The sequence below is a fragment of the Chiloscyllium plagiosum genome, chromosome 16 (assembly GCF_004010195.1).
Source record: "Chiloscyllium plagiosum isolate BGI_BamShark_2017 chromosome 16, ASM401019v2, whole genome shotgun sequence".
Lineage (NCBI taxonomy): Eukaryota > Metazoa > Chordata > Chondrichthyes > Orectolobiformes > Hemiscylliidae > Chiloscyllium > Chiloscyllium plagiosum.
Window position 1 is genome coordinate 30601181 of NC_057725.1, and position 23018 is coordinate 30624198.

Consider the following 23018-nt stretch of genomic DNA (forward strand, 5'->3'; position numbering starts at 1 on the left):
GTAGGAAAGGTTTTGAGGAATATGGGCCAAATGCAGGCAGGTGGGGCTAATTTAGTTTGGGAACATGGTCTGTGTGGACTAGTTGGACAGAAGGGGTCTGTTGCCATGCTGTATAACTCTAAGTGGAGATTCTAATCAATGTATTGCAAAAGATGACCATGTAAGTACAACAAGTAATCAGGAAAGTTAACAGAATGTTATAATTTATTGCGAGGGAAAATAAATACAAAATAGGGAGGTTACGCTTCAGTTATACAGGGCACTGGCGAGATAATATCTGGAACACTGTGTACGGTATTTGCTACCTTATTTAAGGACGGACACAAATGTGTTGGAAGTAGATCCGAGAGATGGATTATCAGATTAAAATTTGGAAGAGTTGAACTGTTTTATGAGGTTTGACAGGCTAGGCTTTATCTGCTTGAGTTTGGAAGAGAAAGAGCTGTCTTGATTGAGGATCCTTGACAGGACAGATATGGAAAAGATGTTTCCTCTTATAGGAGGATCCAGAACTAGTCATTGGCCATGACAGAAAAAAGGGTAAGCTATTTAAAACAGATATCAGGTGACATTTTTTCCTTGAAGAAATTTGCAAGTCTTTGGAATTCTCCTCCTGAAAAGATAGTGGAAGCAAAATCTTGGAACATTTTTAAGACAGAGGTGCACAGCTTCTTGTTAAACAGGAGGTGAGAGATTATCAGAGTAATGGGGAATATGGATTGAAGTCTTCAATCAGATCTGCCTTGATCTTAAGTGGCAGAGCTGACTTGAGATGCCGAATGGCCTGCTCTTGCTTTTTAATATATTAATGAAACAGGTACCATATAAGTAATGGTCCTTTAGGATGCATGCATGTGTGGCAGTACACAGCAAAGAGACATTCAAGGAAACATTATATATAACCCAAATTGAGAATTAAGACTGAAAATGCCAAGGAAGCTAACATTTTCCTGCATATCATTGAAAAGTATGAAGATATTCAGATAAAAGACTGAGATTCAGGCCTATGGACTGGGCAGAGATACTGACCCCAGAATGCTGAAGTTATTAGCCTACATTTCAGATGTGATATTCACCAAAACCAAAATCTAATTAATCTACAAAATTAGATCTGGATTGTTAAATCCACCGCACTCTTAATAATTCTTTTTCTTCCTTTTCTTGTTTTTTTTTCCCTAGCTTCTAATCTGGCACCTTGCCTGTTACTCGACTGTGTGGACATCACACCACATTGAATACACTGCATGAAAATGTGCAATTCACCTCAACAAGATGCAGTGGAGCAGCTTGCCAAGGTTCCTTGGGCAACAATTTCCAAACCCATGACCTCTGTCAGCTAGAAGGAAAAGGGCAGGAGACACATGGTGACATCACCAACTGAAAGTTCCCTTCCACGTTACACAATCCTGACTTGGAACATTTTACCGTTTCTTCACTGTCACTGGAGTGGCATCCTGCAATCCTGTCTTTAGCAGCACCGCAATGTGTGTACCCCATCTGGGTTGCAAGTGAATCAAGAAACAGTCATGACCTTCTCAAAGGCAATTTACATTGCCAGCAATGCCCAGGTCCTACGAATTAATTAAATGCTCACTGCCAGTGCTTTTGATCCATACATATCCCCATCCATGAGAGGTAATTTCACTCTGCCAGCATATCCTTTTACTTCGTTTTTTCTCGTATATAGGTAGATCCCTCTTAAATGGATCTCCACTTTTCATCTCAAATATTCCTTGTGCTGGCAAGTTCCACCAAGTCACCATTCAAATGTTACAACCGACATAAAAGTGCATATATTCACATGTACATATACACACCCCATGACAGAAACTTCATTAAAAGGTTGATGTTACAATTACATACCCTTCTGCTATCTTCAGTGTTCCCTCATCAGAGGAATCATCACTAGATGAAATTATTGCTTTTGACTTGATTTTACCCTTCATGGAAGGTGGGAGTCGTTCAGGTTTAACCTACAGAATACAGAAATGTTTAATCCACTGAGTAACATATTCCAAGTAAATTAATTCAATATAGAGGTTATGTTCGACGGAGATGGAAGAAATCAATAGATAGTTTAACAGTACAGAACAGACATTTGGAATTGCGATCACTGAAGAAACTATTGCCATGTGTCAAAAAGTGTGGCACTGGAAAAGCACAGCAGGTCAGGCAGCATCCGAGGAGCAGGAAAGTTGACGTTTCGGGCATAAGCCTTTCATCAGGAATGAGTTAACTATTGCCATGTGATTGACACAAACCTTCTCTTTCTTCTTCCGCTCTCCTGCTTTGGGTCTGCGTGGCTTCTTGGCTTGCGAGCCAGTTTCTTCATCCTCACTGCCATCCTCAGCAGCTCTCTGTGGTCTATTCAGAGGACAGAGAGGAATAGATGGTGGAGAAGAGGAGGGTTGAGGACAGCAAGGTGGAGGGAGGAAAATGAGAGAAAGAGAAGAGAGGTAGATGAAGTGAAGAGGAACGGGATGGCAAAGAACAGAACAAAATGGGGAGAAAGGCAAGAAATAAAACTGCCATCCTCAGCAGCTCTCTGTGGTCTATTCAGAGGACAGAGAGGAATAGATGGTGGAGAAGAGGAGGGTTGAGGACAGCAAGGTGGAGGGTGGAAAATGAGAGAAAGAGGAGAGGTAGATGAAGTGAAGAGGAACGGGATGGCAAAGAACAGAGCAAAATGGGGAGAAAGGCAAGAAATAAAAGAGGGGTTAGATGGAGTGAGGGAGAATAAGAAATAGTTATTAGACTACTACAATCACAGAATTGTTTTGGTACAAGAGGAGGCCATTTGACCCTTTATCTGCACTTGCTCACTGAATGTTATGACATGATATCATTTTCCTGCCTTTTCCTCATAGCCCTGAAGATTATTTCTATTCAAATAGAACATCTAATGCCCTCGATGGACAAAAAGGCCTACTCTTGCTGCAATCTTCCTGTCTCTATACTTACTTGCATGTGGCACTGAGAGTAATCTAGAGATAATTACTTGAGGTCTGCCTTGCCACATTTTTTTTAAACCAAGCTCCGTAAATTGTGATTGCAGGAGCCTTCATACCAATGTCATGAGTACCAATGTGGAGCATGACCATTGGTTGCTCACTCCCTGCCCCCACGGCGAAGAATGTGCTGCAGCCACTGTGTGACATTTTTGACCTTGAAGCCAGGGAGGCAACATTAACTAATAAATCCCCTATCACTATTGTTGTTGCACACATCTTATATTTCACCCGAATAGGTGGGACATTCTGGTGCCACAAGTTTGGATCTTGCTGTAATCATTACGAAGTACAACCTTCAGCAGTAACCAGATTGGAAAACCGACTAGTTGACAAGTTCTCAGGGGATATTGCACTACCTGCCTGGTGGTCACTGATTTTCTACATGCCTGCATACTCCTACTCCACTCTGACCATGCTCACCATGTACTACTTTGCCCCACAGTGACTACAGCCGTTACCCAAGTTCTAAAACCCACATCACAAGCTCGAGCAGCCAGTGACACTTTTTCCTCAGTATACTCCAAAATCCCAAGATGAATCAAATTTTTCCAGTCTTATCTTGTCTCACTCTGACATAATCTGACTGTGCAGTTTAAGAAAAATCCTCTTAGAAATCTCTTGCGAGTCACCGGTAACTTTAACTTAGCCTCCTACTATAGTAGTTAACACAAATTAACCAAGGGCTTTCAGCTGATAGACAGATGACTACAAGTACCAGGCAGGCTCTTATCTAACAAGGGGATTTTAATTTGGTGAAGGCTAGTTAGTTCTTGAGTTTATGCCAGATTCTGATTCTTAATCTAAAATTAAACATGAGGAAGTCTTAACAGTTAAATTCCCACTTTGATTCAAATTCCCAAATCACTCATGCTGCCCCATTTCAAGCCAGTAGAGTCTAACTGCTAGTTTACTGCCGAAAACATTTAATAGGGCCTCAGGCGAAATAAAGTTTTAGTTCTTATTCCCAATCTGACAGCTTCATGGTTACTTTCAATCATATTACTTTATCATTTTATTTCCATTTTGTTTTATTTTAAAAGCTTAATTAAAATTCTCAAAATACCCTGGTGGAATTTGAATTCAGGTTTCTTGTTTTTTTAAAAATATCATTCAGGGTGCATAGGCTTTGCTGGCTAGGCCAACATTTATTGCCCATCTTCAATTGCTCTCAAGGTGGCAGATGTGAGCAGATTTCTTGAATAGATGCAGTTCATTTGGTAGATACACCTACAATGATGTTAGGGAGACAGTTCCATGATTTTGACCCAGTGACAACGGAAGAATGACAATATATTTTCTAGTCAAAATGTTTAGTGGCTCGAAGAGGAACTTGCAGCTGGTGGCATTCCTGTATATCTGCTCCCTTGTCCTAAAATATAATAGTGGTCATGTGTTTGGAAGGTGCTGTCTTAGGAGTCTTGGTGAATTTCTGCAGTGAAGTAGATGGTACATCTGCTACTAATCTGAATTGGAAATAGAGGAATTGACTGTAGATATTGTACCAGTCAAGTGAGCTGCTTTGTTTTAGATGGCATCAAGCCTCTTAAGTGCTTTTAAAGCTGAACTCATCCAGGCAAGGTGAAGAGGATGCCTCACACTCATAACTGGTGCCTTGCAGATGGTGCACAGGTACTGGAAGCTCAGGAGAGTCACCTACTGCACGGGCTGCACGGTGGGCTTGTGGGCTGCACGGTGGCACAGTGGTTAGCACTGCTGCCTCACAGCGCCTGAGACCCGGGTTCAATTCCCGCCTCAGGCGACTGACTGTGTGGAGTTTGCACGTTCTCCCCGTGTCTGCGTGGGTTTCCTCCGGGTGCTCCGGTTTCCTCCCACAGTCCAAAGATGTGCAGGTTAGGTGAATCGGCCATGCTAAATTGCCCGTAGTGTTAGGTAAGGGGTAAATGTAGGGGTATGGGTGGGTTGCGCTTCGGCGGGTCGGTGTGGACTTGTTGGGCCGAAGGGCCTGTTTCCACACTGTAATGTAATCTAATCTAATCCCTAACCTCTGATGTGCTTTTGTCGTGTTAGTATTTATATGCATACCCTAGTTTCTTCTCAGTAATAAACCCAGTATGTTAATAATTGCATATTCAGTGATGGTAACACCATTGAATGTCAAAGGGTAATCACCAGATTCTGTCAATGAAATGGTCATCATGTGGCACAAATGATACTTGTGACTTGTCAGCCCAAACCTGGATATTGTTCCAAACTTGGACAAAGACTGCTTTCTGAGGAGTCAGGAATGGTGCTGAACATTGTGCAATCATCAGCGAACATCCCCACTGCTGAGATACAACGTGAACTCAATACTTCTGGTTCAGAATTCTCGCAAGCGCTTCAGCCTCTTCTTATTTACTGGACTGCTCCACCATTGATGATGGAATTGAGGAAACCCATGCAGGCACAAGGAGAACATGCTAGCTCCACACAGACAGTCACCCAAGTTTGGAATTGAACCCGGGTCCCTGGCGCTTTGAGGCAGTATTGCTAACCACTGAGTAATTGTGCTGCCCTAGTGGTGATGGATATGATGGAATTGAAGTCCCCCACCCTGGGTACTTTCTGTGCCCTTGCCACCCTTAGTGCTTCCTCCAAGTGGTGTTCAAATAGAAGAGTGCCAATTCAATTCTGAAAATGTAAACTTTAGATTCGATACTGATATAGTTTAATACCTTTGGATATAAAAATACTATGAGCAAAGGCAGGCATATGGAATTTGGTCCCAGATCAACCCTGATCTCATTAAATGGTGGAACAGGTTTGTGCTTCAAAATGGCACTCTCTGCTCTTCTACTCTCTTTGATTAAGTCAATTGGGGCGGCACGGTAGCACAGTGGTTAGCACTGCTGCCTCACAGCGCCAGAGACCCGGGTTCAATTCCCACCTCAGGCGACTGTGTGGAGTTTGCACGTTCTCCCCGTGTCTGCGTGGGTTTCCTCTGGGTGCTCTGTTTTCCTCCCACAGTCCAAAGATGTGCAGGTCAGGTGAATCGGCCATGCTAAATTGCCCGTAGTGTTATGTAAGGGGTAAATGTAGGGGTATGGGTGGGTTACGCTTCGGCGGGTCGGTGTGGACTTGTTGGGCTGAAGGGCCTGTTTTCACACTGTAATGTAATCTAATCTAATTCTAGGTTAATCCCCCTATTTATACTTCTATACTCAAACAAAGAATGCTAAAATAGATTCAGATATATAAAAAAAGTCAAGCATTTTCGATGACATTACTCCTTGATCTTCAAAATATTAGCTTGTACACAAACTGAAATAGCCATTTTCAAAGTGAACTCCTGGATTCATGGCCCTCACATACCGTCTTCTCTTCTTTCTTTTCTTTTGTTGGCCTTCCTCATCTCCGTTCTCCGGTTCACTGCCACTCGCTCTTTGCTTCCTCTTCTTTTTGGGCAATGGCAAGTCTTCATCAGAATCATCATTAACAAACTCTTCAAATTCTCCTTTCTTCCCACGCTGTGAGAGAAATGTGATAAAAATAAAAATATTATGATATGAGAAAGAAATGTGGTAATAGAAACACTGCCAGGAGTGAGCATGGCCACCAAGATGTGACATATGGATCTGGCCAAGACAATTTTCTCAAGTTGGGTAAGTGTTGACAGGCTGAACTGGAAAATGTACTTCTATGCTTGACTCTGAGTTTCTGTAGTATTATGAATGTGTATGGCAGAAGGTTAGAAGTTGTCTCTCACCTTTCCACCTCCCTTTTTCTTCTCCTTTGAGGTTTCCATCTCCTCATTGAATACCAACAAGTTCCTAGTTTTTTCCAAAAACTGACTTCGTTGTTCCAGTAACTTACGTTGCTCATTTAGCTCCTTCTGTTTCTTATCCTCCTGTAGACAGAGAGAGAGAGAGAGAGAGAGTGAGAGTGACCCAGTGTGTCAGCTGAATAAATTAGTGCAGTCCATGTCAGAAAAACAATTATGATATGGAGGTGCCAGTGGACAAAATCAAAAATCACACAACACCAGGCCATAGTCCAACAGGTTTATTTGAAACTGCAAGCTTTTGGAGCTCCCGCTCCTTCCCCAGGCAGCTAGCTGAGATAGAGTACATCAGACACAGAATTTATAAGTAAACAATCAAAGGGTCATATAACTTATGCAAATGTATTGAACAAACCTAGATGGCTATTAAGTCTTTAATCAGTTAGAATGGAGGTAAAGGTTTCAATTGATTAATATGTAAATCCTAGGATTTCTTTCATGTCACTATCCCAAGTTAACTTCCGGTTTTATCAGAATAAAGGTGACACCTCTGGTCAGACAACGTAATTTAGGTGTGAGGCAATGTTTCAAATCTATTTGTTATCGTTAGACTGATTTTATTTCCAAAGTAGAAAATGCTACTTTGACTGATTGTCTACAGATCATGTGCTTTTTGAACAAAATAGAAAGTATTGGCAAATGCAAATTCACCCCCCCCCCCCGCCCCCCAAAAAAGAAAGCAAATTCTGCAATAATAAATCAACCTTTTTTTGTCTTGTATGTCTATCCTAAAGTTATTAATAATAGAAAATGAGAATATTTCAATAGGCAGACAGAAATTATTTCCATTTGTGGGGCAGAGTAAAAGTAGAAACCAAGAGAGTCACTATGAAATTAAACAAGAAAATCAGAGAGAAATCTCTTTACCCAGAGAGTGATGAGAACATAGAACACTCTACCAGCAGGAGGGATTCAGATAAGTAACATAGATGCACCAAAGAGAAAGGTGGAGAATGGTAAGTAATATTGGTAACTTTACAGATACAATAATAATGTGGGGAAAAAAAATGATGCAGTGGCAGTGATACAGAACTCAGAAAAAAGTAGAACTGCACATAAGAATTCCTCTATACAAGATGTTCAGGAAAGACAGGAAAAGAGGAGGGGTGATCATGTTAATGAAAGAAAACACTGCAGCGCTGAAAAGAGAGGATATCCTAGAAGGTTCTAGGACAGAATGTAAATTAAAAAAAAAGAGAAAATGCTGGAGAAGCTCATCTGCCAGAACTGCTGAGTTTCTCCAACATTTTCTCTTTTCATGGCAGATTTCAAACATTCATAAATTTCATCTTTATTATTGGACAGAATCTATTTTGTTACAGCTAAAGAACAAAATGGTGCCACTACACTATGCAGTGTAGTTTATAAGCCACCAACTAGTAGGAAAGATGGACTACCATGTGACCCATCAAGGAGTCCTGTGTGGCCCCTACAGCCTGTGTTCAAAATCTAGATGAGCTCTAGAAGATTTTAGAAAGAGTCACTCTTCCAAAAACAGGCTGTTTCTCTTTCATCGCTGGCTGCTGATGGGATAATTAGCAACGAGTATCTGAGGAGCAGCACAATGCGAGTGACTCCACTCAGCTAGAGACCTGAGATATGATATTGAGCCTCTGGGACTGGGAGACACCTGGGGAGGAATGAAACAAGAGCTGGGCAGCCAACCTTTGGGTTGAGTTATTGCACGAGTGGCATGTGTGTGAAGGGGTCGGGGTGTGTGTGTTTGTGTAGGTGTTAGTGTGTTCAACATCAGCAAGTGTTTGAGCACTGTTTGTTCTTCCTTCTTTGTATGTCCATCATCCCAGTCAGCGACTGATGGAGAAAATTGTGGAGGCCCAATCAGGTAATTTGGACTGACTTCAAATTTACTTCCCGCTTCAAGGAATTAAGTTTAAATATTCAAAAGTCTATTAAGGGACATTTTTTTTCCCTTGGTGACTGGTATTTCGCTAATGACAGGTCAACCTTTCACTGGGGTAGAACAGCCTTCCAGCAGATATGGAAGGCAAGCCAGTGATAGAGTGAGTGAGTAGGAAGCTGAGCAACACATCCAATCAATGTTTTCCATTTATAAAGCAGGTTGGGAGATGAGGAAACCCAGGCTGAAAGGCAAACAGCCTTTCTGACTCCCACTTTCATGTGAAGTCTAGGGAGGCTAGTTCAGAATGTGCCCCACCAGAGACAAAGGTCAGTGTTAGCCAAATTCAACTTTTTGTTTTTACATAGCCCTGGTTCTCAACTCCTGTTCTGGTGAGAAGGACTTGCAGCTTAGTCTTTTTCTCTCTCTAACCCAGCTTAACCAAAAAGGCAGAAAATCGTTTTCTTAGTTAGCCATTTAGACAAGCATCTTTTTAAAAACAAAAATACAGATTTATGAAATTCAGATGGCACCATCTGCCAGGGGGGGATTTGAACCCACATTCTCAGAACATCTGCAGGGCTTACAAATCCTGTGACAATACAAAACAATTACTTTCACTCCTGTAGCTTGACATTTAAAAAAAGATCACTTTTATAAAATATTAAACTGTCAATTTATTGCTTTGAATTATATATTACAATATTCTCCCTGAAATTTATGTTTATTGTTATGGAAAACCTGTTATTTCATCAAACTTGTCAAATAACCCCAATTGCGATAAAAGTTGAAATGTGGCTACCCACACACAAAAAGATTGGACAACCCTGACTTAGAGGACCAAGTTTACAAGAAATTACAGAAAAGAGTAAACATTGTAGAGGAATTATCATGATGGATTTCAATTATCAGAATACAGAACAGATTAGATTTGTAAAGAATAGAGAGGGGCAAGATGTCTTAAGAGTATGTTCAGGCAAAATTTCAACAGCAGTATACTTTCACTCCAATGGGAAGGGAAATAATGCTAGACCTGATACGTGGGAATAAGGTGGGCCAAGTGAATCAAGTGTCAACAGGAATGTTTCAGGGAAAGTGATTCATTGTGTCATGACAAAGAGGTAGGTCAACAGAAATGCCTTGGTAGATGTCTAAGGGGATAGAAGGGACAAATGCATTCCGTAGAATGCACTAAGGATTAGTGCCATGACCTCAACATTTTGTAAACTATGTAAATTACTTGGTTGTTGAGATGGAATATACGTTACTAAATTTGCTGCAGGCAAAAATCAGTTGGGGAAAGTAAATTGTGAAAAGGACATAGGGGTCAGGACGAAGAGAGTAGAGGCAGATTAAATGAGTATGCAAAGATCTGGCAAACGGAGTCTAATGTGGAAAAATGTAATATGTCCATTTTTGCAAGAATACAAAATAACTATCTAAACAGAGAGAGCTCTGAGATGCAGAGAAATGCGAGTGTCCTAATGCATACATCATAAAAGTTTAATATGAAGTTACAGCAAGTAACTAGGAAAAGCTAACAGATGCTATTCGTTATTTATTGGAATTAGACAGTAGCAAGGAAGGTTATGTTTCAGTTATATAGGAGAAATTTTCGTAATGCTCTTTTTCAAAGGGTTGTGAAATCAGAATCTTTAAGTATTTTTAAGCTAGAGGCAGACAGAATCCTGATAATGTAAGGGTGTGAAATGTTATTGGGGCAGGCAGGACTGTGCAGTGTTCAGATTAGCCATGATCTTACTGACTTTCTCAACAGATTTACGGGTTGGAACGACTTATTCCAGCTCTGAACATGAATGTTCATAAAATGTTTAGGTTGGCCATGGAAAAGGACAACAAGCAAACCAGTGCTAGAACAATTAACTGGGATAAGGATGGATGCGACCCAGATAAAATGGAATCAAAGGGCAGTTTAAATGTGATCACAGTATACTCCTACAAAAGGGAAGGGTGAGGCAAACAAACCCAGGTGTCCCTCGGTGATGATATGGTTTAAGATGAAACTGAGAAAGTCAAATGTAAGTTGTAGAACCAGGATAAATCCAGAACGTTTGGAAGGCAAACAAATAGAGAAGTACATACAAGAAAATCCAAATAGGAACAGTGTGGGGGCAACAGGAGGAGTTGGTTGATTAGGGACCAAGAAGGGATTTATGCATAGATGCAGGGACATGCCTGGGACACATATTGACACTTGCCTTTACCAAGGATGATGCTGTTGCTCAAGTCGTAATAAAAGAGGAAGCAGTTCAGACATCTAAAAGGTTTAAAATTGATCAGATGAGTTTGTATAGGATGTCTGCACTTTTTAGGATGAGCCCCAATGCATCTGAAGATATTAAGGGGAGTGAGTGGAAATTGCAGAGTCACTTGCCATCATTTTTCAATCTTTCTTAGACTAAGGTTGTGCCAGAGGACTGGAGAGTTCAAAATGTTAAGTGCTTTCTCAGTATAGCAATTACTTGCAGAAACTATACTTTGCTTCAAAATTAATAGTCACTTGGACAAATGCAATTTAATTGAGGAAAGTAAACATTGATGTTAAGTGCAACTCACATGCTTGTGCTTTTAGATCAGGTAATAGCGAGGGTTGATGAGGCCAACGTTGTTGATATGGTATTTGAGGACTTCAAAAATAATTCGATAAAATGGAACACGAGAGAAAAAGAGACATATTAACAAATTTACAGCTCCTGGAATTAGAGGCAGTGGCCAAGGATTAGTGGTAATTGATTGCTTTTTGGACTGAAGGAAGGTTTATAATGGAGTTTTCCAAGGATCAAAATTAGGACTGCTGCTCTTCTGGGTATAAATCAATGACTTAAATCTTGGTGCACAGGGCACAATCTCAAAATCTGCACATGATTCGAAACTTCAAAAGATTAGAGATAAATTGTTGAAGTGGGAGGACAAGTGACAAATAAAATTTAGTGCAGAGAGATGATTCATTTTGGTTCAGAAGAATGTAGAGATACAATATAAAATGAAGGATAAAATGTTAAAGTGATGCAAGAGCAGAGTAACCTGGGGTATGCATAAACCACTGAAGGGGGCAGGATAAGTTGGCAGAGCAGTTATTAAAGCATACAAAATTAAAAATGACACAACACCAGTTTATAGTCCAACAGGTTTATTTGGAAGCACTAGCTTTCGGAGCATTGCTCCTTCATCAGGTGGTTGTCACCTGATAAAGGAACAGTGCTCCAAAAGCTAGTGCTTCCAAATAAACCTGTTGGACTATAACCTGGTGTTGTGTGATTTTTAACTTTGTACGCCCCAGTCCAACACCAGCATCTCCAAATCATGACTATTAAAGCACACAGTATTTTGGTCTGGTCCAGACACTTGTGCCTCCTCCTATAGGTGTCATAAACATATCAACAGGTTAATTAAAATATAAAGAGCATTTTGGGTTGAACAACAGGGACATAGAAAAAAAGCAAATACATTATATGAAATTCATGTAAAATACTGGTATAGCCTCAAAAGGAGTATTGCATTCAGTTATGGGCTTTACAAAGGATCTATGAGAATAATTCCGGGGATTAGAAACTTCAGTTATTTAGAAAGATTGGAGTAGTGGGACTGGTTTCCTTGGAGAAGGTATGGTTGAGAGGAAATTTGATAGGGGTTTTCAACATTACAAGGGGTCTGAACAGAGTAGGTACAAACTGCTCCCTAGGGACAACTCTGATATAAAATGATTGGCTAAAAATAAAAGCAATAGCAACATGAATAAAACCTTTGTCGCAGCATGAAGGGTTTCAGATCTTGACTGTGCTGCCCGAGTGTGTGGTGGAGGCCAGGTCAACTGAAGCTTTCAAAATGAAATTGGATCATTAACTGAAAAAAACATATTTGCAGGGCTACATGGCAAAGACAGGTATGTGGCACTAGTTGTACTCCTCCTTTACAGCAGTAAAAATTCAATGAGGGAGAAAAGAAGAGGAAGTGTTGATAAGCAGTAGGTCTTTAGTTGTGCATTATTGCTAACGTGGATGGCTGGACCTGTTTTATATTGTATATTCTACATCATAATGGGTAGCAGGGTCACATAAAAAGTTAGGGAGTGGTCATCTTTGACCTTTTGCAAGATGCCAAGTCCAGGTAAGCATCCCAAGCTATGGGTGTGAGGCATGCCTAACAGTGGAACCAATGAGTTTTCAGTTGTTTAGGATTCTACAGGAAGAGGAGTTATGTTTCCTTTATGCAGATATGAGGAACACAATGAAAAACCACTTAATATATTCTATTCCTTTGTCATTTTGTTCACAAAAGTTGAAAATTGGAAGCTCTCTCTAGTAATCAAACAGGAAAGCTCATGGCTGCAACCTGTGCAGAAGATAGCCAGAGACTATTTCCCAGGGCAGAAATGACTAACACGAGGGGTCATAGTTTTAAGCTGGTTGGAGGAAAGTATAGAGGGGATGTCAGAGGCGGGTTCTTTACACAGAGAGTTGAGAGAGCATGGAATGCGTTGCCAGCAGCAGTTGTGGAAGCAAGATCATTGGGGACATTTAAGAGACTACTGGACATGCATATGGTCACAGAAATTTGAGGGTACATACATGAGGATACAACATTGTGGGCTGAAGGGCCGTTCTGTGCTGTACTGTTCTATGTTCTACCTACCCTTGGACAGCTCACCAGTACATGCTATAGAACTCATTGTAAGAATAACTAAAGAATGGATTTGAATTTAAGAAGAATGAACTTCTTCAGTGCCTTTCTCGATCTCAGGACACTGCAAAATGCTTCACAGCAATACACTTCAAAATTTTTAATATTGGAATTGTTACAGTCAAACATCACACAGTAAACCTCCATAAACATAGTAATGTGTTAATGACCAGATAATCTGCTTCAAAGATGCTGTATGATAAATACTGACACAGGAGAATGCTCTTGCTCTTCTTCGACAAAATCATGGGGTCTTTTACAAACACATATATATAACTAGAGCTCTCTCCTCTCCTTGTATTTTGGTACCACTTCCAGCAGTGTTCAAAGGTTCAAATGCATTGTCAATTATTACTTAGAAACTACTACTGGCCCAGTTTTCATTTTGTGTTCTTTTGCATTACTGAATGAGATATACAGCTCAAAAGTTAAAGCCATCAGGGAAAGTCAGTTTTCTATCTGTGAGAGATTTCAAAACCAAAGGCCAAAAATACAAATAGTTACGAATGAGTCTAATAGGCAGATCCAATAAATAATGCCTCAGCACTTTCCAAAGCAGTATTAAGCCAAACAAAATTAGATCTCCCACAACAAATTCACTGCATCAACTTGTCCCATTCATCAAGAACCCACACTAGAGGCAGCTGGCTGAGAGATTTAACTGGGGCCATGGTAAACAGTACCAAATAAACATTTCATTAACAAAAACATTAACTTATGAGCAATGTATCAAGCAGAATTTTGACTCTGTATAGCAATCCAAATTGAAGGTTGAGTCCTAACCCCTGGTCATCTGTTTCCTGAAGCCCAGTTTTAACTGCTCCCATCTACATGTACATACAAAATGAAATGGGAAGGAAAAGATTAGCTGACCCATCAAGCCTCTTCCATACCACAGTGGCCACAGTGGAAATTTTCTGTCCACAACTCCCCACAAAACTTTGCAATTTCCCAGGAGAGGTTAAAACAAAAGAGAAAATCTCAGACAAGCTAAAAAACTAGGAAATACAAATACATTGTCATCAACAAATTCAACAGGGAATTCATGAGCAATGTCTTTACCTGGAAAAAGCTAACATGGAATTTGTTACCAAATATCACTGACGCAATGGCCTAAATGCATTTAAGGCACAGGTAGATACTATGTGTGAGAAAGAATAGAAGGGTTTGATAAGGGAATTGAATGAAGAGAGACAGGAGGTAGTTCACATGGAATGTGAAACTGGCATGGACTAGGAAGGCCAAGTGGTCTGTGCCTGCACTCTAAAAATTTTACAATATTATGTGATCTCTGCCTCAGAATCTTGTCTAGATTCAGGTTGAAAGTACAGAAACACAGAAATCTAGGATTTTGACCCAGAAAGACCAAAAGAAATAGCAAAGTATTTCAAAGTCAGGATGGTGAGTGTCTTGAGGGGAACTTGCAGGTGGTGACATTCTCATGTATCCGCTGCCCCTGTCCTTTAAGATAGTATTAGGTGTGGGTCTAAGAAACCTTGGAGAGTTTCTGGAGTGCATCTTGTAGATGGTACACACATTGCTGCCAAACAGCATGGGTGAGGGAAGGAGTGAAGGTTTGTGGATTTGGTGTTAATCAGTCTGCTTTATAAGTTGCTTTAGAGAGGATTCCTAACCATTGATCTGCACTTGTAGCCACATATGGCTAGTCCATTTCAGTTTCTGATCAGTACTAACCCAAAATGTTGATAATGGGGAATTCAGAGATAGTAATGCCATTGAACATCAAGGACGACGATTAGATTTTCTCTTGTTGGAGATTATCTTTGCCTGGCATTTACATGGCAGAAATGTTACTTGCCACTTGTCAGCCTAAACTTGAATATTGTCCAGGTCTTGCTTCATTTGGACACAGTCTGCTCTATTACTCCAAGTTAAAATGGACTCAGGTCCTTGAATATGAGTGACTACTTTCAGCCAGGAATCATTCTCATTTTAGTTGTTGGGATATAGGAAATTTGGGAAGTGATGTTCTTATGGCTGTAATGTAATAATGCATAAATCAAAAACACATGGCAGTCAGAAAATATTATCAACGTAGGTCTTTTTATATAAGAAATCTCTCCCTTAAGTGCAGCCCCATGAGATTCCATTGTGTGGTCACAAACTAGGGCTCCTGGTTGAAAAGTCATGGAGCTACTGACCTGTTCTTTGACCATTTGCATCCTCAGCATTTCCTTATGCTGCTCCTGCTTGCAGCGCAGCTCACGATCCTCTTCATCCTGTTTGCGTGCACGAGCCACATGATACTGGGCTTGGCTCATCAGATCAGAGCATTGTCTGAAATATGCACATACATAGACAAATACCCAAGGGTAATAAACAAGTGCAAAATGCTGAAACAGTTATCCATGCTTTTATCACCTGCACAGTGTAAGGCTCTCCAGGCTGGCCTCTCATCTTAAACCTTTAGTGAGTTTCAGCTCATTCAAAACATTGCTAAACATATGCCAGGATAAAGTATCCTAACTTGCTTCCAGTCTCATTCATCCATCATGTTTGTGTTTGCTGATCTACATTGGTTTCCAGTCCAGCAAAGCCTCAATTTTAAAATTCTCATCCTTTTCCCACACCCTTCACCCAGCTCCATCCAAATCAACATCCTTTCCTATCTCTGTAAACTCCTCCAGCCTAAACATGAAAGATTTCCTCGCTCCTTAAAATGTGGTCTCTTTCAACATGTTATACCCTTTTTGCATTAATTCGGCTGTGCTGCGAAACTCTGGACTTCCTTCTGGCCTCTTTCCTCCTTTATGATACTCTTTTAAATTCTACCTCTTTGACCAGCTTTAAGGTCACCGGTTCTATGATCTCAAGGTCTCATACCTGACAATTTTTGTCTTGACTACACTTTCTTCAAAAGATTTTGACCATTTATGACATTAAAGGTGCTGTATAAAACAAAAGTCATGGTGATCTGGTGATACTGAACTAATAATCAAGAGCAAATTTAAACCACATTAAGGCAGATTGAGAATATGAATCTTGATTAACAGCAAGCATGGAAATGAGAAGTGAGTAAAAGCTTTAGATCCTCTAACTTAATTTTTTTTGTGGATTACAGAATTTTTTGTCTACTGTTAATTGTCTTGGGCATTTTACTTTTTCTTAGAGAAGGAAATCTGTCATCTTTCTTGGTTTTGGTTTATATGTGATTCCAAACCTACTAGATTTACTCTAATTTCTTTCTAGCAGATCATTTGGTTATATCACCATCCTTTACAACTAACTGAAATTGTACAATAAATGATAGCCCACTGTAAAATGCAAGTTATTAGCACCATGAGACATGCACCTTGCCTCTGCAGCAGCTTGAGCCAAATCAAATCGCATTTTATCCCCGGCATTACTGAGATATTTGAAATACCTGAAAGATGAAAAACACAGGATTAGAACTTAAAGAAAGGAACACATCCTGAGCTTTTGTGCGCTTAACTCTATGCACCACATCTTACCGATGGGCGAGTTCCAGTTCTTTGACTGCGTTCAATACTGCCTTCAAGTTGCTCTTTTCATCTCGGAGGACAGAGGTGGCTAATCTCTGTAGCACCAAGGCCATGTTAAACATAAGCACGGTGTCATTAGGGGCCGCGTGCCTGGCCTGTGAACACAAACCATTCCTTTATTTGTTGAACTTCTGCTCTTAAGTGGATATCCTATCTGCTTTCCTAAATTATCACAAATCTCATACACCAGCATTTCAATGTACAGGGGATCCCTCAGTTCCAAACAGGTTCTGTTTTTGGGTCCACTCACAAGCCAAATCGTACACAAGTTGGAACATAGTGCATGACAATGTAAAATAGCTGCTCATAAGCGCTTGTCTGTCAGATCTTTAAAATCACCCCTGTATGGGATCGTATTCCTAAATTAGGACCCCTGCATACAACATGGAGTTATGCTGGGTTGTTTCAGATTATAGACATCATTGGCTCAATTCCCAGTCTTATGCACGTTGTCCTTATTGTCTAGTGTGGCAACACAGTTGTTCCAATTGACCTTCTTAGACCTAGTGCTTGGAAGAGGAAAATCAGCAATATACCAGGTATTATTTTAAGACCTTCTTCAAATTTGTCCTTTGGACGTGAGCAGTGCTGGTAAAGCCAGCATGTACTGACCATCCCATGAGCCACTCCAAGGAAATTGGTAAATTGTCTTCCTGAATTGATGCAGTCCATATGCTGTAGCTATATTAGAGCAATTTGAATAAGGGCATAACTAATTCTGGAACACAAAGGTTCTGAACTATAGCTGGCATGTTGTCAGACCTCTGACCTTTAATGCATCCTCCAGCTGTTTCCTGATATGGCATCAAGTGAACTGAATTGTTGATGACCGTAATCTAGGATGATTAACGGATTTTAAAAATAAATTAAAATGGAGATGAGGAGAATTTTTTCTTTTGAGATTTAAGAGTTTCTTCCCTAGAGTCATGGAGGGAGGGTGAATGAATTTTTTTTAAAGCAATCAACAGATTTTTGAATGACAGGAAAGCTAAAGGGTGGCAAGAAAGTGCAGTTGAAGTCACAATCAGGTCAGCCATAATCTCATTGAATGGCAGAAAAGGCTTGAGGAACCTAATTCAAATGTTTTACAATGGAGACAACTGGAGGCGGTTCGATGGATCAATCACTATACAGAAGATGGTTACAAATGCTTTAGCCTTACCTTCAAGCAAAATAAAAGTATGTGAGAGCATGTGCAATTCATCACCGAATTCTCTAAATGGAAGGTCAATAGATGTTCAGAACCAAAGTGCAGAAGTGAATTGTTAAGTTATGAAGTTGGGATCAATGCAACAACCCTGTTGGAAGTAACAAAATGATGGGGAGTTTTCAGAGCACAAATAGGACAGCCTAGGGCTTTTTTCACTGGAGAATAGGAGGTTAAGAGATGACCTTATAGAGATTTATGAAATCATGAGGGATATCGATAGGGTGAATGGCAGGTGTCTTTTCCCTAGGTTGCGGATTAAGGGGGCGGCATATTTTTAAGGTGAAAGGAGAAAGATTTAATAAAAAGAAACGAGGAACAATTTTTTTTAAAAATACAATGGTTTGTGTGTGGAATGAACTTCCAGAGGAAGTGGTAGATTCAAGTACTTACAATGTTTAAAAGATATTTGGATAAGTACATGAATAAGAAATTTTTGGAGGGATATAGGCCAAGTGCAAGGCAGGTGGGACTAGTTTAGTTTGGAATTATGGTTGGCATAAACTGGTTGGACTGAAGGGTCTGTTTCCGTGCTGCATAACTGTCTCTCCAAAGTAATTTAGAATGGCTAGAATGTGGAATTTCCCATCACATGGAGTAATGAAGAGAAATACCTTTGCAAGCAAGGGCGAGAGAAAGAAATGAAAGGTTTTATGAATAGAGCTAAATTAAACTGAATGGGAAGAGACTCACTGAGATTGAACACTAAAACAGACCAGATGGGCTGAACAGCCTATACCTGCGCTGTAAATATTACATAATTTCAAATAGGGGCTGAAGTGTTCAAAAATATTAAGAACAACAGAGTCATAACCACAAAGACTCTTTATGGGCTTTATGTGTTCCAAGTCTTGACACAAAAATTAGACGCTTCCAAACTTAAAAAGGAATTACCTTCAGCAAAGTCTGCTTGCAATCCTGAAGCTTTCCACATTTGAAATAAGCTCTTGCTAGGAACAGCAATACCTCTGTGCTCTGGTGTTTGTAAAATTTCTTCAAGCAGTTCTCATACTAATGGAAACAAAAACACAAGAGTTGTCACAAATTCCCACTACTTCTATTCTGGAATCTGGGATCCAATCTTACTTTAGAGCAGTGATCATTCTTCAAAAGTACTTCATTGATTGGAAAGTAATTTGGGAGTTCGAGATAATGAAAGGTGTTATAGAAATCTTTTTTCTGCCAATCCAATTGAGGCCAATGGTTAGCACTACAAGCCCATAAAAAGTGAATTTGTGCAGTCTCCCACTGCATTTTCCAGCTAAGTCTTTTCATAGGAAGAACAATCTGCAATATACTATTTATGGGAGCAATTTGCAGCAAAAAATAAGAATCCGATCACTGACCAACTTCCAAATACACTACATCACCAGCTCCCCTTTATTAATTTTGTTTTTATTTTCTCAAAGAATTCTAGCAACATTTCCTTTTCACAAAAACATGTTGACTCTGATTATGTTAAGCTTTTCTAAATGCCCTATTTCTTCCTTAATAATGGGCTGTAGAATTTTCCACATGACAGATTTTAAGCTAACTGGCCTATCGTTTTGCTGCTTTCTGTCTCCTTCCTGTTGTGTACGGGGAGTCACATTTGTAGTTTTCCAATCCACTAGAACCTTAATCAAATCCAATGAGTTGGACTATTTAGAAAACTGTCACCACACCCATTAAAACCTTTGAATGAAGGCCATTAGGACCTGGTGACATGTCTGGTGTCAGTGCCATTAGCTTGTCAAATATATTTTCCCTTTTGATAGAGGCTGTTACAAGATCTTTCTTCCCATTAACGCCTTTTTATTTTATCTTTGGGATGTTAGTTTAAAATTGGTTTTAGTTGTCTATCATTTCTCTGCTCCCATTATTAATTCTCTAGTTACATCCGCCAAGGATCCCCCTAATGTTTATATAAAATATATAGTTGACACTTACCATCTGGACAGCACTTATATACTGTTTCTGCTCTACATAGATATGTGCTAGGTTTAGCCAGACGTCACTTATTTCTGCTGTAGCCTCCCTCACCTGGGCAAATACATCACGAGCTTCACGAACATACCCTTTGTGTGCCAATACAGCACCTATCAAGAGACAAGGTAAAAAGAACTTTCTCAAATCACTGTTGTGGTGTTCACAGGTCAACAAAGTAATAACGCATGTATGATCCTGGGTTTTATACAAAAAGGGAAGTGCAAAAGCATCTACAAGAGGCGCTGCAGCAACCCACTAAACTTCTCTGATGGCACTGCAGCCATTGACTTTTAGCAGAATTAGGGAAGGAGATATATGGGAACACTATCATCTACAAGTTGCTTTTCAAGCCATATAACTTGAAAATGTAACACTATTCATTCATTGTTGCTGGATCAAAATCCTCGAACTTCCTTCCTACCACACCATGGGTGTACTTAGACCAGAGTCTAAAGTAGTTTATCACCATCATGTCAAGGACAATTAGGGATACGCAAGGCATGTTGATAATTGCGGTGATATTTGTATTCTATGAAAGCGAAAAAATCTTATATTGTGTCATCAGCAAATTTGAACATATGACTTTCTATCCCATTAACTAATTTACTAATAAAAACAGTGAAGGTTGAAGCTCCAACAAATCCATGCATGGCATCACTTGCTACATATTGCTGATTCAAGTACCAATAGATTATGCCTACTGTGTTCTTCTGTTCAGCTAAATTCCTAAACAAGTCAATAATATGGCTTTGATTCCAAATGCTTCAAATTTGGTTAACAGTTTATTATGCTAGCAATACTTAAATTCTATCAATTTTTTTTAAATTGTCAAACTTTATTAAATATCTTTTGTAAATTCATAAAAATAACATACTTAGACACACTCATGCTAACCACTTTAGTCATCTATTCAAAATAATTCAAATTTATTAGGCATGTCCGACTGTCATGAAAACTACTGTATTCTGAATTAGCTGAACAATTTCAAGATGAAGGAGGGCCTATGGGACAGAAGCAGGCAGGTGGGACTAATTTAGCTTGGGATTATGTTCGGCATGGATTGGTTGGACCGAAAGGTCTGTTTCGGTGCTGTATGACTATATGTTCAGTTCCCCTATCTACAATGCTAGAGTCCAACAAATATTGAACAATAAAAGTTAGGCTAACCAATCTCTAACTGGTGCCCTCTATTCCTCATCCTCTGTTAAAATGTTAAACAGCACCTACCTATGCCATTAGCAGCATACAAATTCTTGGGATCATTCCGAAGCACTTGCTTGTAGATTGCCAGTGCCCGGTCCTGGTGCCGTTTCTCCTAGTAAATGGGAAAGCAGACAAAGTATGAAAAACATCACATCTCAAGTTACTAAGTACTAACAAAATAAAATATATTCTCTCCAGGTTAATATCAATTTATATTTTTATCACACACTCAAGCAGTGAGCTAATTAATCTGCTGGGGATTTAAAAATTTACAGATATTATCATGCACCATTTGCTCCAACACAGACTCTGAGACTCAGCATACTTGGTGTTGAGCTGAAAAACGTGTTGCTGGAAAAGCGCAGCAGGTCAGGCAGCATCAAAACAGCAGGAGAATCGACGTTTCGGGCATAAGCCCTTCTGTGTTGAGCCTTGTACTTAAATGTTTAAAGGCATCTTTTGCTGTCCACACTGCAAGACCTTCAACATTACCCCTGGAGCATAATCTGAATAGTTTCAATGCGTAATTTAGCTGGTTGTGGTCACATATGATGAATGAGGGGCTGCTAGATTTAATTCCAGATGATATGAATGCAATATGAAATGATTATAGAGTCATAGAGACGTACAACATGTAAACAGATCATTCGGTCCAACCCGTCCAGGCCGACCAGATATCCCAATCCAAAATTATCTGAGATAATTTTGTAGTTCTGTGATATTTAGAATGAAGACCTTGACCTAAATGCAATATTGTAAATTGTACATGCCAGGCAATGCTCTAGGGTGTTTCACATACTGAGTCAGACAACATATTGTGATAACCAAGAGCCTTATAGCATGTTAAAATATAACATGATTTTGGTGCTAAAATTCTATTTTAACACCCTCCATTTGTTAAAATTGCTAAAATTATTTTATAGGATATGGACATCACTGACATTTATTACCTATCCATAATTACTCTCTCAAGGTGGCAATGGCAAGCCAGTTCCTTGATCTGCTGTTGTCCTTGTAGTATTGGCACTGATGGAGCTGCCGGGAAACATGTTCCGGGATTTTGATCCTGTGACAGTGAAAAAAATACTTGCAAATACTTGAAATGTCACATGCCTTGGAAGGAAACCTGTAGGCAGTGGCTTATCCATGCATCTGCCATCCTCATCCTTCTAACTGGTTGAGGTTGCAGGTTTGGAAGAATAGCCTTGGTAAATTGCTACATTGAATCTTGTATATATTATAAACTGCTGCTACCATTTAATAGCAGTGCAAGAATTGCCAATCAAGCAGGCTGCTTTGTGCTGGATAGTGACAAAAGTTCCTTTCTGGGTGTCAGAGCTGTACTCACCATGCTAAGTGGACAGTGGTCCATTACACTCCTAACTTGTATTTGTAGATGACTGATGGTCATTGGGGAGTCAGGAGGTGAGTAATTTGTCTCAGAAATCCCACTCTCTGACCAGTTCTTGTTGACAGTACATAGTCCAGCTAACTACCTGGTTAACAGTAACCTACTGGATGTTAATAGTGTGAGATTCAGAGATGCTGCTGCTATCAGATTCTTTCTTATTGAAGGTGGTCATTGCCTGGCATTTATTAGCCCAAGCCTTAAATGGTGTTCATGTTTTGCTGCACATGGACATGGGCTGCTTCAATACCTTAAGAATTCTCAAATGGTACTCAACACTACATCATGCAATTTTCTGATCAACCATGGAGTCATACAGCACAAAAACAGACCCTTCGGTCCAACTTGTCCAAGCTG

At 39.8% G+C, this 23018-nt stretch overlaps 1 protein-coding gene across 2 annotated transcripts in view; it reads right to left on the reverse strand.

Annotated features, from left to right (window-relative positions):
* Positions 1-23018, reverse strand: part of ctr9 (CTR9 homolog, Paf1/RNA polymerase II complex component) — a 60705-nt gene that overhangs the window by 10282 nt on the left and 27405 nt on the right. For both annotated transcript variants that reach the window (XM_043705682.1, XM_043705683.1), the window contains exons 15-24: positions 21278-21365; positions 20012-20160; positions 18977-19093; positions 16825-16970; positions 16665-16736; positions 15514-15649; positions 6718-6858; positions 6324-6478; positions 2262-2364; positions 1864-1973 (exon numbers count right to left, since the gene is read on the reverse strand). In XM_043705682.1, the coding sequence (XP_043561617.1) occupies positions 1864-1973; positions 2262-2364; positions 6324-6478; positions 6718-6858; positions 15514-15649; positions 16665-16736; positions 16825-16970; positions 18977-19093; positions 20012-20160; positions 21278-21365 (1217 nt within the window). The remainder of the gene's footprint in view (positions 1-1863; positions 1974-2261; positions 2365-6323; positions 6479-6717; positions 6859-15513; positions 15650-16664; positions 16737-16824; positions 16971-18976; positions 19094-20011; positions 20161-21277; positions 21366-23018) is intronic.